We start from the raw sequence: 19,105 nt of genomic DNA on the forward strand, positions 1-19,105 counted from the left end.
ACTCAAGGCACTGAATAACTACTACTGGCTATGTGCAGTAACAATAAGAGAATATGAATCTCTAACGAGGTTGTATAATTTTAAAGTGTGACTTAAACCAAAGTAAAATGCAACAGCTGTTTTGGATGTAAAGTGGAATCCTTTCTAGTTGGAGGCTACTGAGTGCATGTGTAATCAAAACCTAACTACTAGTGGGATGCATGTCGTTGACAGAAGCTTGGAAAGTTTCCTCGTTTTATCTTTTAGTGTTGTTTTGTACTCAGTGTACCTGATGCGATGTAAAATGTAGTGTAGTAAAATACTTCCCAAAATATACTTCAGTAAAAGTAAAATTACTGGTTTTAAAAAGTACTCAAAAAATAGAAGTAAACAATAAAGCTACCGATGGGAATTTTTGTAAATCTAATCAGTTTCTTTGTGTCTTTGGTGTGTGGGACAGTAGGGAGTAATGGTATGTTCCAGTTAATCTCAAAATTCCGAAGTACCAGTGTACTCGAAATTCTGACTTGGAAACTTATTGTAACTGGAATACAGGTACATTCAACTCAGGTATGGTGCCCAGCTAAGGCTTTCAGGCACAGTTTTTTTTTTTGTTTATTGCCCCCATGATGGATAGACCAAAAAAGCCCTGTCAAATAGTGGTCCCTGTAGTTAATAGTTTGGTTGCACATCTTGATAAAGGTAGCACTATTCAGCAGAAAACTGTCAGATTTTTATTGGGAACATAGAAAAAAGCTGTAATAATAATAATAATAATAATAATAATAATAATAATGTAATAATATTTTTTTTAATTAGAAACAATTTGAATGAACTGAAAAACCATGTTTCATCAAAAAGTTACAAAACATGTAGCCAAATCACACTCACAGTTTTGCTTCTAGATATATTTTCAACTTTACTGATGTCAGATTTAATGATGTTGACAAATACTTAAGTCTTAATTGAGTCAAGTTTGCAGGAGCTTAAAATCCTCTGCTCCAGCCATTCATTACTCCCTGTTGACAAGAGGAAACATTGCACAATTTTACCTCACTGAAAAGGCAGCAAAGCTCATTAGAAACTCACGAGTATAATATAAGATAACTTTCATATCAATCTGTCTGAAACATGGTTACAGGCAAAGATTGAAAAAGGATTGAATAAAAAGAGGTTAGTGTCCACTTTTGGTAATGGTCATTGTGTCCCTCTGTCTGTCTCTCTCCATCAGACCCCCTCTCAGCAAGCTGCCATGCTGGATAACGACCAAGAGGGGGTGTCAGGGAGCAACCAGTGGGCTCCGTACTCTCTTGGCAGAAGGGACGTCCCACCTGATAACCTCATGAAGAAGGTACCAGCATGTTATCTAATCAGTGAACTTTTTTTCATTTCTTATGCAGAAATCTTTAACTGCCTCTCTTCCCTCCACAGAGTGCCCACTCCCACAACCAGTCCCACCAATCACACAACACACACATGATCGTCACCTCCTCTTCCTCCTCCTCGTCCACTACGCCTCATCGTGTGGTCAGCCAGCAGGTCTACGACGGGATGATGAACAAAGGTGGACAGTACCAACCGGGGATGCCCCTCTCAGTGGTTCCTGCTGGGGGGCAGTACCAGAGCAACATGACTCAAGGTCAGAGGAAAAATATTCAAACTCTTTCATTTGTAGCCTGAAAAGGATTATTGTGATGTATAAACTTTTAATTTGCAACATGGACTTATCATCAAGATGAAATGCATCTTAAAAGTATTTATCTTCTTTATTAAAATCCTACATGTATCTTTTCAGTCTACAGCTTTCAGCTGTTTCATTACAACAGGGTTTTCATGTATGCATCGGTTACAACCAGTTTATTTTTCTCCATTCAGGCCACCAAGCTCCTGGACAGGCTTACCCCAGTGCTGGCTTGCCCATGGCCATCTCTCCATCAGGAAACCAGCCCCAGTACAACCCGCACTCCTCTCACTCCTCTCATCAGCCCTCCCTCCCTGCCACCAACCCCCAATACCACAACCAGGGCATGGTCCATAGCAACCAGGTTGTCATGACACACACCAACCCGCGGCCTCAAAGCGCCCGTTGCCTGCTGCAGACTAAAGGCCAAAAGAGCACTGACGGTTTCCAGGAGCAGGTATCCGTCTGTCTGACCATTTGTCTGCTCATTATGCACGCTATCTTGGAGGTCGGGGCTGAAATATGTTCTGTTGAAAGAGATTCAATCAGGAACACTAAAGGGGAACTGTTTAATAAGCTAATTTTGTTCCAAAAATGTAATAACTGACAGAAAAAAGCTGTCTTTAGCTGTGGCTTTACCAAAATCTTTTCTTTTGCATTTTAAAGTTACAGCTAACCCAGATAGTATATTGTTGCATAGCCAAGTAATGTATTTATCAATATTTGTAGGTAATTTAAAACACTTAACAATGTGTTAACAAAATGGTAAAATTATTGAAAAAGTAAGACAACTAAGACTCACAAGAAGTAGAGGTGGTGGTTCTGGAGTTTGTCTAAAACTAAACCCATAAGCTTGTCCCAAAGCCAAAGTAGCCTTCTAACAATGTAAGTTAGGGTCGTACAAACACAAGAGCAATCCTCTTAAAATTTTACAGGTTTCTAAACTAGTTTTAACATGGGGATTTAAGTTTCCAAAACCCCTTTTATTCTTAGTTTTTTAAAGTTTTTCTGTGATTAAACCTTTTTTTGCCTATAAAATGATACAATAAATTAAGGTCCATTGCAGCTAATGGCCTGTTTACACCTTTTGTTTTCTATTATTAACTGAAAGCCTCTATTGTCTTCAATGATCTGTTGTTAGCGGTAGGTGTTGAGTGCCACTGGAGGAGTTTAATTCTGTAATATTAGAGCACTAGTTAACATCACAGACATCAGCACAATATTAGAGCGCATGTACATGCGCACTCTAAGTCCTAACGTTGATACGACAAGAAAAGCTTTTTAGATAGTACTTTTTGCCTCCTCCATTGATTCTGACTCAGACAACCCAAAACTGTGTTTCCTCCAAGACATCTGGTTCAGTTTGGTTTGGTGGGTACGGTATGTGGTCATTTGCATATCCCCCATCAAAAGTTGGGAAAGGTACCAAAATAACTGATCTTTACTGGATCACTTTTAAGCGCTTTCCAACTTAAAGACTGAAGCTAGACTCGCTGCATTCAATTGATTGGTCTGAAGGATTTCCGCCTCCCTTCCAACAATGATGATAATAACAAAACACATGAAGCTTGTCATGTTTTGTACTAAGCTGAACAGCTTTTCTACCTCATCTATCAATTAAATACCACAAGTTACAAGATGTAGTGATCTGTCCTTTGCGAATGAGCTGTGCCTTTAATGTGAACAATGGAAGCTAGTTTCCATTTTTAAGCCAGTTTCTCTTTTTCCATGTTGTTGTTATTTAGTAGACATAAAAAGCCAAAATGGTACCAAATGAGGAGTTGTTTAGGAGCTGAAAGACTGGCTTTTTTACTGAATGGAGTCTCTTAAGAGCCAGAGTTTCCATTGCTACAAGCAAGGCTAGACTGACATTGGCTGTGGAGATACAAGCAAGACCAAGGTTTACTGCACAAAACAGTGCCAGACTGAACCAGACTGGACTGCATGGTGGAAATGCATCATAACGTGCTTCGATAGGTTAACCTTGCTGTGCTGCAAAGCTATGCAGAGGTAAATCAAAACTTAATATGCCATGTCACCGCTGTAATAAGAAATGGTCCAACAAACAAGTAAACTGGGCTCTTTATGCCTTTATTGATGAATGAGGACAGTGGATAGAATTGGAACCAGGGATGAAAGAGTGGCGGAGAGACATGCAGGAAAGGAACCCCAGGCCATACTTGAACCCGGGACACCCATGTACAGTACATGGGACATGACCTACCCACTAGACTAGGCCATCTGTGCCCCAAAACTGATCGCTTGATCACTGATCTTGTCTTTTTGACATGGTAGGATAGCATCAAGATGTTTTTGAAAGGAAAAACCATGATTAAAGGCAAACTTCTCTGTTTAAAAACACTGAATTTAAAAGCAAGAGGCTAACCTGATTTACCTGTTTCCTTACCACTTAATGTACGTGCAAAAAAGCTGGTGCCAATTAAAGCACTCTACAAGTGGTTGACAAGATGTTTCAAACAATAAAATTAAGCTATTTCATAATTAATATGCAAAAAATGTTGAAAGTAAACCAATAGAGAGGTGCAAAAGACTGAACTTGCAAGCTAAGTAGGCAGATATTTGTGGCTAATTTTAACTCTCTGTAGTTTTCTGATCCGATTATTATGTCTGCAAGTGTTTTATAAGGTTTCACATAAGGCCAACATGCTGTTAACAATTATTGGGACATCTGTGAGTAATTTTAGCCCTCTAACAGCAACAGTTTGTGCTGAAACAGGTCTAGAAAAAGCCACGGAGGCGTAGATCTAAATCTGAGATATTTCACAGATGGAGTTCACTGTACCAGCTGAGGCAGGAACATGAAGTCATTCACACCACCCTGATCAGCTGATCCTCCTGCAGGGTTTTTGTTTCCCCCTTCCCAATCAGAGACTGCTTTCATTATGCCTGAAAGAAAAATCTCTGACAAGGATATTTGTGGCTTAATTGTTGTTGCCAGAAAAAAGACGACCTCCAACATAGCTGCCAAAACGTGTCATACGTCGCATGAAGGCACTCTTCCACTGTTGTGCATGTCGTCTATCTGCCACAGATGGTTACGATCTTTGTATTTCACTTTCACTTGTTTTTCTTTTCTTTTTTTTCGTTCTGTCTCTCTGTTTCTGCCCCTCCTCTCTCTCTCTGTAGTTGTGTGTGAGAATAGAGAAGAACCCTGGTCTTGGTTTCAGTATCTCTGGCGGCATCAGTGGCCAGGGGAACCCCTTCAAACCCTCCGACATGGTACGACCCGGCCCGGCCCGCCAGCCTATCACAGCCTCCCCTGGCTTTACCTCAGAGTTGCCATGGAAACTGCTGCTCGTTACCGCAGTGTTTCATGTATCCGTCCGTACGTCTGTGTGTCTTTAGGGCAGCAGTTGACGTGGTTAACTTTGAGTCTATGATCTCATACTACAGACTGTTGGGGGAAAACAGCTTCACTGTTTAATTGGGTAAAGAGGCCTGGGGTTTATGGGTAAATGTATCAAAACTTAAGTTTTTGAAACACTGTAAATACTTTATAAGTTCCCAAAATAGTATGAAAGACTATAGAAATGATTTAAGTTGATAACCTTTAATTTTAGAGCTCTAAATGCACACTTTGAGTCATTAATAGTGTGTTTTTTGTGGGTCATTTTGGGTCATTTTACTGCTGGAGAATGAAGTTTAAACCAAACGTCTAAGATACAAGAGATGCCAGACTGATTTCTCCTTCTGATTTCGACTGTTTCTCCCAGCATGTGCCTCCACAGAGAGCCTGTAGGGGTTGCAGATCCCTCAGGCCTCCTGCACATGGCAGCCTGTCCTAGAAACATGCTGCTATAGTCAGTCTAAAGGAGTGAGGCCGCTCACAGAGCTCTAACTGCTATTTTAGGAATGCTGCTTTAGTTCTGGGACACCGTGGGTTGATTTTCTTTTTTTTTCCTTTTTTTAGATGTTCAACACTTTGATGCAGGGATGGGAAGTATGGCAGATTTTACTGACTGTTATTTCAGATGTTGAGTAACTGACGAGACAGCTAGTCTATAAATAGAGACGAGTTCTTTTAAACATTCAGCCTTTGTGCAGCCCGTGTGACAAATGATGAATTAATTTAAGTCCGGGGGTGGGAAGTGATAACAGAATGTGTCAATTCATCATTTAACTTTAGTTTTATGTGGACAAGTAGTGAGTCAGTTGCTGACTCGTACAGTTATTTAATCATCCCAGTCTCTTCTCGTGTCCATAAAGCTTCCATCAGCCGCAGTTTGTCCATTATTAATGCCATGTTACACCAGCAGGACATGTTGTGAATGGTAAATGAGTAGCAGAAGTGTTTATTATACAAATAAATCATATTCATAGGGTATCGAAGGCCATATGGGACTCGATAGAGACTTAAAGACAAGGGAATAATGTGGAGGAATTTGTGTTATATTACTGTAGTATACTATATTATAATCTTTAAAATCTCATTGAAAGACAAACAGTGAGTGTCTGCAGTCACAATGGGTGATTTTAACTTAATTACAGAAGTTTTTATGGTTTAAATGTAGATGCTCCTCAGTGAAATATGCATTTAGATTGCATAAATGTAGTAAGATATAAAAAAACAGCTATTATCTGTCTCCTACAGTCTCTTTTAATCCGCTCTGTACGTCCTTCTTTGCATGTGATGTGTCTCGCTGAAGCAGTAGAATTTTTCTTTTATGTTTTTCAATGATTGTCAGCTCAGGGCTGATTTGTCAGCAGTTTCAGCTCAGACAAACACAGATGCCTTTTATATTCTTTGATCATATTTTCTGGCCTACTTATGAGAACTCACGTTGGCCAACCCTTTCTACAATTGTTTCTATTTTTATTTAGAGCAGATATAGTGAGGTGTAAGGCTGAGAGAATGATTTAGTTATCTTCAAGTGTAAATTAAGGGCAGACCCTAATGCTAGACAATACAAAGTTTAAATAGTTAAAAAGGTCTGTGGATCAAAACAGCTTGATGATGAATTATACATGTGTGGGTTTGATCCTATGAGTGGACGACCGCCATTGCTGTATCATAGGACTGTGGCTCCCCCTTGTGGGCAACTTGTTGCTTGCAACTGTCCCTCAATTTATTCAGGCTAGAAAAGCTGCACTCTCAGTCCAGATAAATCAATTTATAGTGCTTAACAAATTTATTAGACCACCATAACCCTAACCAAAGTAAGGTTTATGCCATAGCTGCCCTAAATTAACAGCATTGGTAATTACCAAAATCATTTTTTATGTTTCTGCAATGGTTAATACATCAATATGTAGAAGCTCTTCAACCAAAATGATATTTTTAATGCTAAAATATAATTATTATTGTTGTCCATGATTTTTCAGATTTACTGATTTACAAAAAAAATTAAAAAATAGTAAAGCACATTCATATTTCTTGATTAAGCATTAAAGCACTTCATGATGCTGGATGGTCTTTGGGACAAAAATGACAGGTGGTCTAATAAATTTGTTGAGCCCCGTATATGTGTATATTGATTTATATATAACAATTAACTTGATGACATATGGATATGCTTTGAAAAAAAAACTCAAAAATAAAGAGGGTCTGTACATTTTCAAGATCTTTTGAGAAAAAAAAAAGTTGAAATACTATAGGTTATAAAGTTGTAGATTTTACAAGAAACCAATCTCGGAGATTTTGAGTTAAAAAAATTGTAAATTTATAAGAAAAAAAATGTATTTTGTTTTGTTCATGTAGTCATAAATTTATATTTTATATACTTCCAAATTTCAAGTTTATAAAGTCATTGATTTACTAGATTATAAAGTTAAAAAAAATTAAGAAACCAAACTGAAAACAGTAGCTGTACAGCCATAGTTCACAGAAATGTCTCTTCTAAGTCCATTTGATAATGATGTTGTGATAATTCTGGACTAAACTCACAAGTGCTTCGGCTTCCTTATAGCTCATTCCTTGTAAAAAGTAGTACTTACTAGTATATATAGTAAGCAACAATTTAATTAGGTTCTCAACTGCAGTGCCTGTGCTGTGAAAATTGCTTCATCTGGTATGATTTTCCTTTTTTGAAATATCAGAATCAGCTTTGTTGGCCAAGTATTCTTATGCATCTAGGAATTTGACTCTGGATAGCTTTTCTCTCATTTTTAGAGAAATTAAGCATTAGATATGAAAGAGTAAAAACTTGAAAAAAGTATGATATTACAATTTTCTTTTAGGTATTTTACTAGTAAAGATAAGTCAGTGTGCATTGATGGTATGATTGCAATGGGGCAAGAATGGTGGAAGAGACAAGATGAAAAAGTATAAAGTATGCCATTCTAATGTTTTGGTTCTTGTAGATTTAACAGGTTTTAAACTAGAAGATTTCAATTTAATCTTAAAGTTAACAGATCCTCTTTGTTTTTTAATTTTTCAAGAGTGACCCCAATATGCTGTCAACAACAATTTTCTGGTAGTGCAGTGTCATTTTTAAAATAGCTTTCCCCTGTCAGTTTAAAGCATACAGACTGTTAGATGCATTCAAGCTGTAATGAAATATGGCTTCTCTTTCCTGTGGTGGGGTTTCTATCCACTAGTTTTTATGTGCATTTTTGAATTGTGCATAAAAAACTTCTGGCAGGAATTATGTAAATTAAACAAAACATATTTTACTCTTAGGGAGGAGGAAAAGTTAAAATATCAATATAAGAAAACTGTGACTCTTCGCAGTAGAAATACATTAAGCCCATACATGATGACATCTCTGGATTGACACGCTTATTTAAGAACACAGAGCTGTACGAGAACTCTTTAAAGAACTAACAGGTTTAGAAAAGTTGCTCAAAACTCCTCACCTCTACAGATCAGATTCTCTCTTTTTATTTATCTCTTCACTGGCTTCAAGATGTAGACTATTGATCAAAATGATAATGATAATAATAATATCTTGCATCTATATAGCGTCTTTCAAGGAACTCATATTTATAGCAAATGTTTGACATTTAGCTCTCTTCCTCTGCTTTTTTCTTTTTTCTTTTTTTTTTCAGAATAGTGTCATCTACTGATTGAGCAGTTGACTCCTAATACATGCCTAACAATACTGGATGGAAACATGCCTAAATATGCATCTATGTATCTAATATGTAACCTTGCAAAGAAGATGGATCCGCACATTTCTGTGTTTCTCACTGGCAAATCCATCTTGCAAAGCTCCCATCTGAACAGTATAGGCCCGGTTAGAAAGTGACAGGACCAATCAGCGTCGAGGGGCAGTACTTTCGGGCATGGCAGAGTCATGACGTAAGCAAGCAGCAACAAGAGGCTGGTGCATCTATGGCGGAAGACATTAGCGTGGATGCTGCTATAGCACCAGTTTTATCAGAACTTGATAAAATATCTTCGTTAAAAGAAGAACAAAGAACAGCACTGAGTTGTTTTCTTTTCAAAAATGACAAAAGTCGGGTTCTGACATGTCTTTAGTCGCTATGGTTCTTGTTATGCTGTTCTCTATGGAGTTTATTCCTCTGTAGCGGCACACTCACACCTCGATAGTGGCTACGATGTCACGTGTTGCTCTGATTGGCCCGTAAAGATGTCACAGACAGAACTTTTCTCCAATCACCCTCCAAGTTTTTTTCAAAGGCTCTGCCCTTTCACAAACACTGTCTATCAGAGGTTTTCCAGATGGATGTGTGAAATAAATTCATCTGGCATGTCAGGTTATCTAATATGTAGCTTTTGCAGAATTTCTATTTGTTTGTTTTTTTTTTTAATTTCTTTTTGCACTACATTTAAATGGAAACTCCACTGGCAATGTCCATATTGAATTAAGCCTATAAAGGGATAATGTGCTAACATTTTGCTACAGTTTGGCTCTAAGTTCTTTGTTCTTAATCTTTAAAAATTGCTGCCCACAATGGGAGTCTTTTACAACAGAACTGCACATTTGTGTAGTCTTGAGATGTTTTTAAATTCAGCAGACATATAAAGTTTCATATCATCTGCAAATACTTCTCATTCCATCCCACTTTCATCCCACTTTAAACTGACTCCAAACAACAACAGTCAACCCCATTTGGAGATCTAATGTGTACATGTTTTGCAATAGTTCAGAAAAAATGTCTCTAGAACTAAGGATTAAATGGAGGGTTTTAGATCAGAATTTTCCTTACTTTGCTGAATCTAACAAGATGTTAAAAAGTTTGAAATCCTTTCAACCACCTGCCAGAAGCCATTATCAGGTGTATACAAGAAAGAGAAATGACTTTAAAGACTAGCAGTTACTCTCAAAGCCACTGGGTCAGGTTCACTTCTGGCTAATTAGGACTCAATGAGTCGAGTCGGTGACTCAGTTCCTGTATTGACAGGAGAGGGATCCCAGGCTTTGATGGATTAGCTTCTCATGCTCGATGTAAGAACAGAAGACAGGGTTTAAGGAGCACAAGATGGATCTTTAGTCACATCTGAGTCATGAGCGTCTAAAAATCCAATTTTGTGCTCCCAGTGTACCTGAATCTGCTGTCTTTGCACACTGAGCTGCTGTCGATTAAACATATTTATTAACTGTCATCTTTGAGAAAAACTATATCTGTTTTATAACCAAGCTGCAAAAACCTCATCCCAATATCTTCTGATTTATCAAACAGACTACTAACATGTAGGAATAGCTAAACAGAAGTAGGGAAATCTTCAAAATGTATGCACAATAATCCAACATTTTGAAGACTGAAGGTTTTTGTACAGGCTGCAGCTTTGTGTGCAACTGCTTTATAGTGTCCAAATGTATAATCATTGTGACTAACAGATTTCAGCTGCCAACGAACACATTTGTAATGTACAGTGAGCTCCATATGCAGCATGATTGAAACAAGCCAGTTTAGTTAAAACTCTGCTTTTCATGCTAAAGATATCTGAATATACGTGATATAAAATGACCAAAATTATCAGATAATGTTTAATGAAAGCATACTTGTAGAATCTCATCATTTATAAGCATTAAATTCATGTTTTTATCTGTTCTCCAATGAAAATTAAAGCATTCTAAAGCCACATATCTTAAATTCCCATGCATATAAGGCTCACTGTATAAGCTCCAGTGTTATCAGCTATATCAGTTTCACTAATACTTCTAACACACACCCTTTTTTTAATATGCAGTATCTGTGTTTGTTCCTGCACTCACTCACTGACTGTAGTATGTGGGTGCTGCTGCACCCTCAATACTACATCACATTGTTTTTTTAGTCATTTTTGGCTAACTGGTGTCACCAAAGCTCACTACTGTGTGTTCAACAAGTTCCCAACCTGTTGAACCACGCTGAGCAGACACAGCTGCATTGTCCCACACTCTCTGTGTTCAAAAACATCTTTCAGCTCTCGATGCAAAGATGTTGGTGTTTTTACAATCTCTGCCTTGGGTTATCGAGGGAAAATATAAGGGATGGATTGCCTTCTGCCCACCCTGTTACCTACTGCTTTCCCAAAAGTCAAAACCCATCCCACACCCACTCTTCTCCTCCTATCCTTAAAGTATTGACTGCATATCTCCTTTTTTCTCTCTTTCTAAACTCATGTCTACTGTATTCAAAGTCCTTATATGCATCAAAAGATTATAAACTTCTCTGGCATGTGAGATTGATGTATTTTTGGGGTGGAATGTATCTCTAAGCTTCTGTAAAATTTGCAAATTTATTCCAGTAACAAGAAATTGCATGCCTCTGAATTAAAACCAAAGAGAATTAATTCCTAAATATTTTTGGCAAAAATAAAATGTGATTTTTGGGGGGTGGATATTGAGATGAGAAAGGCAAAGATTCTAAACCATCGTGTCCCTGTGTTGTCCTAACGGTGTATCATTTTGACTTATAGGGTATCTTTGTTACTAGGGTACAGCATGACGGGCCCGCCGCCTCTGCCCTGCAGCCTGGAGACAAGATAGTGCAGGTAACATCCTCTTACTCTTCATCAAACAGGCCACAATAGACTGTTCTTACTGAGTGTTGATGTCAGACTGCAGCATTTCCTCTGCCATTGTGTGTGTACCTGTTGGGTTGTATATCAGGCATGACCTCCCTTCAAGCTCTCATTCATCATCAGTCAAAAACTTGAACGGACAGTAGCTGAAAACAATGGCAAATATAGATAGTATTAAAAAGTCTAATTAGTCTGGGAGTGAAAGCCATTTTTAGGAAAAAAATGATTCCTCTATCACAGCATTTTGCTTTGAATCCATAATCTCAGTTGCTAGTTTCAAGTCTCCATTTGCCAAAGACATGCATTCCATGCATTTTTGTCCTGCTAAGAGTAAGAACTGTGAATTATTAGGGAAGGCTTGAGGCAAAGCTTAAGTTGTTACCATATGCAATGAGCAATAACACTTTAAGTTATGTTGCCCTTTATTATAAAAGAAAAGTCAGACAAAGAAAAGTTAGTTTAAAAAAACACATGAACAAGTAAGCAGAGTAATGCTGTTGGCTAAAAATATGTAAAATTAAATGTTCAACAACTTTTTTTGTGAGGAAAATAAGAATATAATGAGCTAGAAATAAATGTTTGATAAAAAAAAAATGTAGCCTGTGGATTAAAATGCCTTTTAGTTTTGGTTACATTTTAGTCATTTTCATTCAAGAGCGTTTTAGTCTAGATTTTGTTGACAAAAACTCAGAATCATTTCAGCCCAGGTTTAGACATTGCAATGTCCTTACATTTTAGTCTTCACATTTATTCAATCATTTTCTTTTTACTGATTTTATTACCCACATTATAAAACTAATATACATGTAAAACAATATAAGTGCACTATCCAAACTCTCGCCTTGTCTCACCTTGTGTTTTTACCGATTTTACACAGTGGAGAAATATTCCTAATTTAAACGTACAACAGACCAACACTAACATTTAGCTTGTTTAAGGCTCCTTGATTAAAACTTAACTTTCTTTTGTCCTCCTCATGTGAAAAGAGGTTGTAAAGCAACATTTTTTAGTCAAAGTTTTGGTCGACAAAATTAACGCTGACTACCATTAAGTTCAGTTTTCGTCAGTAAGATTGAATAGAAACTTAAAGAGACAAACAGTTTTGATGGATAATTGGAAATTCAAAATTCATGATTTTTTCCCACTTTGCATACAATCTTTAAAAACAAGCAGGGATGGGGTGAGAGGTAAGTCAGTATTTTCGTCAGTGTATTCATAGTAATTAAGTCATTGCTAGTGTATTTCTATGAGTGTTTTACATTGATATAAATTTTACAATATGACAAATAAATGAGTTAAAAGAAAAAAAAGTTTGACCTCAAGTAAGTTCTAAAGTGTAAGGACTTTTTATTAATTCAAACTGGAGTAAAATGTTGAGATTTTGTTGACTAAAAACTAGACTGAAACCATAAAGGTTAACAGTCACTTTAATATGTTTTTAAAAAAATATTAATCCAAAGACTAAAAGTAATCTCTTAAATAGCTGCCAAAACTAACTCTTAAAATGAGGTTAAAAGGGACTTAATTCAAAACCGTACCTAAAGAGATAAACAGGAACATTAAATTAACTAAAACTATACTAAAATAAAATAAGATAAATGAAACTGAATAAGATAAAATAAAAAATACTGTTATAAAAAATAGGAAAATATTAACTAAATTAGATGTTGACCTAAAGTAATTTTTATGCAAATTATAAAGTTATACAGACACGAAAAAAAAGGAGAAAAAAAACATCACTTACTATTCATAACACAGCAGATATAACAAACACAGGATTATTCACAAAGAAATTATTCACTAAGAAATCTCTTGGACTTAAAAACATTTTGTTAGCTTTAACGTCATGACACTGCCAACTCCACACTGTCATTTTTTGTTGTACTGACAGGAATTTTAAAATTTTCCTTATCAATTTCTTGGAGTGTTGTAAATGATTGTGTCAGATCAGTGAATTGGTTGGCATGTCAGCTAGTATTTGATAGCAGAGGTTTAGACTAACTGACTCTGTAAAACATATAACAAAGCATATATTGTGTCCAGGACGGTTTTGTGCTGTTTCAAAATCTGTTTGTGCATCATGTAAATAATACCATTTTATAATTATAAACCATCAACTCAGAATTTATACGAACAATTTTAGGAGAGCAGACATAATGAGAATAACAAGAACCACGGAGAAAATCAGAAAGAAAACACATCAGATAAAAAGTTACTCAAGTCATCTTACATCATACAACTTCTTACAGTACAGCGACATGTTAGTTTCCATACAAAATTTATGCACAGTTTCCAAGTACAGAAATGGTTGGTGTACAGAATCCTTCAGTACTGAGTATAACAGTGTCATCCTCATTTGTTTGATCATGCTAACTGGACAATGACATATAATATTATTATTCAAATAAGGAAATATTCTTTACCATACAGCAAAAGTGGGCAGTCACCTTGGGTCTCGTACACCAGGAGGCCTCAGGGAATTGTCATTATAGATGTGTGTTAAATATAAGAAATATTACTTTTAAAGACTAAGATGTATATTTTGAATGAGTGAATCAGAGTGAATGAGGGCTAAGAGTGAATAAAATAGCATCAAAATATAATCTGATTATTCCCTGGGGAGGACCCATGGTCCCAACAGCGAGGTCACAGACCCTAAAAAGTATCTTCATATCAAGCAAATTATTGCTAAATAGATCCCAAAAGAATTTCTGAAGCAATTAGTGGTGGATTACTATGTGCTACATGGCATGCAGTGAATAAAAATATATGGTTTGTGGCAGAAGAACGGATATTGTGCCAAAGGTGGACGGATTTTTTATTTCTAAAAGCTACATCTGGACTACATGTTAAGATATTCAGATGTGATGAGTTTTAGTTATGATGCTCATGAACAAGTGCTGTTAGTTAGCTGGGTATTCATAATCTAGGTAATAAATGATGTATTTCATATGAGGGTATGTCCTGAAGTTCTCTAGATTTGTTACCTGATGAAAAGAGATGCTTCAGAACATTTTGGTCATTCACTATGGCTACGTTCACACAGCAGGTAAATGTGACTGAAATATGATATCTCTGGTACTAAATCAGATACATATCAGATCTTTTAGAATTAAACTGGGGTCTGAATGACCGGGTAATTTTGAATGTGACTTTAATGTCAGTTCTGCGCCAGTGGGCACGGAGAATCAGCAGCAGGAGTCTTTCAGTCCATGAAAGCAAACATATAGGACAGCAGTGATGGAGACAGTCAGGAGAGGGACAGTAAGGAGTTAAACCCCCAAAGTATTTGAGGTGACACTGTTGCACAAGTAAAACTGGAAGGGTTGTAACGTAAGCAACCTGTTTTTAAAAGAATTTCAAATGATGGCCAAATGGAAAGGGAAAGTGAAAAGCCTTAAAGCTAAGTTTAGAGAGCTTTCAAACTTCAATCAACTTAGCAGTCCTGGTCAGATCACATGTTCAGCAGTTCAGGACCATGAGCTGTTCATGCACACTGCTGCGTACAAGTCATATTAACAGCCAAACAAAAAAAATCAGATCAGAGTTAAAAAAAAAAAAAAAAAAAATCTGAATTGAGCGCTAAAGCCAGCATTGTTTTCTCTGGGTACTCTGGCTTCCTCCCACCACCAAAGGCATGCTTGTTAGTCTAAATGGTGATTCTAAATTGACTGCAGGTGTGAGGGTAAGCGTGCTCTTCGTGCCTGATGTCAGCCCTGTGATTGGCTGGTGACTAGTTCAGGGTTTACCCGCCTCTATTCTTGCCCAATGACAGCTGGGATAGGCTCCAGCCCCCCTGTGACCCTCAACGGGATAAGCGGTGTAGAAGATGGCCTGCAGTGTGATCGTAACCTAGGATTGCTTTTATCTAAATTAGGAAGAACCTTATTATTTTTGCCTGGAGCCTCTAAATGACTAAAACAGCACTTTTACCTCTAATATAGATCACTCAAATTTAAACAATCAACACTTAATAGATTCAGTTATTTAAAAAAAACTCCTTCCATGTGTATACTTTTGCTTTAATATCAAAGTAGAACCAGAATTTGGTCCCTCCATCTCCCATCCCCACCATGTCTCCCTCCCCTCTCTCCCTCATCTTCTCTCCACAGATGTACAGTTTAGCTGATGATCTCATCTAAAAGCCCTTTTTTGTCTTTACCCCTTCTCTCTCTACAGCATGACTGTGTAGCTCCTCCTCTTCTCTCTCTTTTCCCCTACAGTGATGTGTTACTGAGATAATGATGGCAGTGACCCTCCATCCCTCCACAGCACACACACATTAACATAAATACTGCTGCACATACATCCACAAACACACACACATGCTGTTGACTGTGCTGCGTGTTTGCCTTGCAGGCTAATGGACATAGTTTTATACACATGGAGCACGAGACAGCCGTCTCTCTGCTGAAGAGTTTCCAGCGGACGGTGGACTTGGTGGTTCTGAGGGACAGCAGCACGCGCTAGAAATAGTTTTATAACAAAACAAACAAACAAAACACAACAACGCTTCTCTACTCTGCTCATCGCCATCCCACGCCACCCCCACTTGCCCTCCGCTGGAGGCTTGTGGAACTGAAAAATGAGCCGCCTTTTTTACCTTTTTAGGGGAACACACAGACATTTATTTGCCTATTGCTGGACCAAAGGCAAATACTAGTGCCAAATGTACCATAGGAAACATATCGGCTCCTCTGTCCACCTGCGGTCAGGGACCTGATCAACGAGCGGATGGACCACAAGAGGACTTTGAGTTCCTACAGGGCTGCTGCAGTTTGGATTTTGTGGTTGGTTTCTTAATTAGGCAGTCATCTGATCAGTCAGTCTGAATAGTTTGGTTTTGTTACAGTTCTCTTGTACTTTTCTTTCCTCCTTTGACTTTTATTTTCTGGTCCAGGGTAGATTTTGATTATTTCTGTCATTGGTGTAGCACATGATTCACATACATGTTCTTCCTTGTTCTTCTTTGCTTTGTTCTCCTGTTTTGTCTTTTTCTTTCTGCAGTCTTCTCTTGTGTTCTGCCGGTGTTATTGCCTCCAGTGTACAGAAATTAAAAACTTAAGACGTTCTGCCTTGTGTACATACATCGAGCTGCAGTTTTCTTGAGCTGCACTCTCCCTGGGGCCTGGACACAGTTTATGATTCATATAAATATTGTTGATAGACCACAGTCTGAATCCTCTCTTATGAGCATACAGGGATTATTTCTCAAAATGGACAGTTTTATAAAGTATATCACAGATTTTTTTTGTCCTGTAAAGAAAAAAACACTGTTCATAGTTCACAGAAGCTTCTTGTTTTACTTGTTTTAAACTGTTGCTTGCACATGTGTGCTTCAAAAGAGCTAAAGCAATATTTCTAGGCTCAGCCCATTGAGATTTTCAGCTGAGCCTACCTTTTCCTGCAGTGCCATCTTTTGAAAAGTCATGCTAATGTTTACACACACTGCCATGCACATAAAAACACAAATGAAGTACACGTGTGTGCCCCCATACACAACACAAATGTGCTGGTGAGCATTAAGAAGCCCTGACTCTATTCTAGCCTGGTTTGGGGATTTAAACTGAGTCACACTCACTCACAGTGAAACATTATTCATAGTATCTGTGCCATATTTGAGGTCCTGTTTTGTAGTTTTTTACATCCCTTTTTGCTGTTCTAGTTATATGAAAAAAGTCAGAGCATGCTTTAATATCTTCAGTGACTGTCAGCCAATCATTTTCTGTATGCTTATGGAGTTTTCCACCCTGCAGAAAACTTAAGATTTGTTAAATCACCATGTTTCAGTGAGACTGATATCTGGTGCAATATGGATTCTGTGCCCCCTCTGGTTTCATTTCACACAGGCTAAAACGTCAGAGCTTTACCTCTTTGTGTCACAGATTTGATCTGCACACAGTGAGAGCAGCAGCATGGAGGAAACATTTGTGTCCTGACCTGTAGCCCCTCTGTGGAAAGCAACAAGATGAAAAGGATGGACTAAAGGTATAACACACAGTGTCAGTGTCTTAATGGGAGGATTTACAAGAATCAGACTCTCTGTTGAAGGCTGGTGAAACTCCAGGCGATTTTTAAATCTTAACCAATGTTAAGAACAAGGGAGACCACAGATATCAGGACGGTTTCACCTGATCTTTAACATTGTAATCTTCTAAATGCACACTCTAAACAAGCAAGGTCAAAAGTAAGGCCAGGGGACCAACTGCCTCCTGTGGTCAATTTTAAAAATTAAAATGAAATATGGCTTGCTTTACTCTCTATCTATCTATCTATCTATCTATCTATCTATCTATCTATCTATAGATAGATAGATAGTCATTTATTGTCATTACATTGTAAAAACACAACGAAATTATGTTTGCCAGTCTCCTCTGTAGCAGCAAACACGGTCGCCAAAGAGATGGTTAGAAATCCGCAGCCTCACGTCATCCATCCTGCTGGCGAGGGAGCGGGCACCCAGGAGAAAGATGCTTGGTAGGGCAGGTTTTATGTGGGGCCGCTCTTAGCCTAGCCTGCAGCCCGGCTTGTTTGCCCTGCTTCTGCCGTCCCTCACAATGCTGTCCCTGCCTCCTCCCTACCAGCTGTAGGTGTCCTGCTGCTCCACGTCCTCCTCTTTTCGGGCCGCTGCGTTCATATGCACCGCCACATGCTATCTCAGTAGGTGGCATTCAGTAGTCTCCTGTTGATCAGGCAGTGTTCCGTGGCAGTTATTGGCAGTTGTTAGCTTTTAAGCTAGCCAGCAGTTGTAGTTGAGACTGAGGTCTTTTTTTCACCTTTTTGGGGTTTTTCTTGGTGGAAATTCCCCGTTCTTTCTCTCAAAGGTGTCCTGGACCATCCATCTTCTTTGTTTTCATAAGTTTCAACATATGTTGTCAACTTAATTGTGAAAACACTACAAGTCCAAGATATAACTCAAGAGTGCATCTTTCTTGCTGCCAACTGCTCTGGTTGCCTGGCAACAAACAGGATAGGCTTCAACCCACTGTGGATGTGTTCCCGATTGGGCTAAGCAGGGCAGAAAAAATGGATGGATGGCCCACTTTAACTATGAAGCTTGTGCTTATCTGTGTTTTATGTCATAGTTCTGACACTAGGTAGGTGGTGTTGCTGTGTAATGTCTGTAAACAAACATTTTGACCAGAAGAATTCTTAGAAATGCTTATTCATGGCTAAATTAAGACATCAATGTAAATGGTAAAAATACTGACAAACAAAATATGACCATATCGTGATTCCTAACACCCTGATAAACAAAGACGTTAGGATTATAGCAGCAAATTACATCACAGTATGATTTATAAAGCTTGTCGTCTTCAAATCACCATTTAGCAGTATTATGCCTATAAAGTTTTCTGAATGTGGAGGAGAGCTGCCAGCGTTTCCCCTCTCTGCTGCACAGAGCATCATTCTCATACTGACATGGGGCAGATCCAGTAGGCCAATCAGGCCCCCCCCCCCCCTTAAATCTGATTGGCCACCTTTTAAATCCTTACCAAAGATTAGCTATT

General features: G+C 38.0%; 1 protein-coding gene across 11 annotated transcripts in view; it reads left to right on the forward strand.

Annotated features, from left to right (window-relative positions):
- The window catches only part of lrrc7 (leucine rich repeat containing 7), a 179,724-nt gene extending 161,790 nt beyond the window's left edge, over positions 1-17,934 (forward strand). For 8 of the 11 annotated variants that reach the window (XM_041790407.1, XM_041790411.1, XM_041790409.1 and 5 more), the window contains 6 exons: positions 1,211-1,330; positions 1,411-1,618; positions 1,855-2,117; positions 4,808-4,900; positions 11,490-11,564; positions 15,954-17,934. In XM_041790407.1, the coding sequence (XP_041646341.1) occupies positions 1,211-1,330; positions 1,411-1,618; positions 1,855-2,117; positions 4,808-4,900; positions 11,490-11,564; positions 15,954-16,064 (870 nt within the window). In that variant the 3' untranslated portion in view covers positions 16,065-17,934. Of the gene's footprint in view, positions 1-1,210; positions 1,331-1,410; positions 1,619-1,854; positions 2,118-4,807; positions 4,901-11,489; positions 11,565-15,773 lie in introns of all 11 variants that reach the window. The other 3 variants (XM_041790410.1, XM_041790413.1, XM_041790416.1) reach the window with 3 other exon arrangements.
- The last annotated feature ends 1,171 nt before the right edge of the window (positions 17,935-19,105 follow it).

Source organism: Cheilinus undulatus, linkage group 7 (genome assembly GCF_018320785.1).
Source record: "Cheilinus undulatus linkage group 7, ASM1832078v1, whole genome shotgun sequence".
Classification (NCBI taxonomy): domain Eukaryota; kingdom Metazoa; phylum Chordata; class Actinopteri; order Labriformes; family Labridae; genus Cheilinus; species Cheilinus undulatus.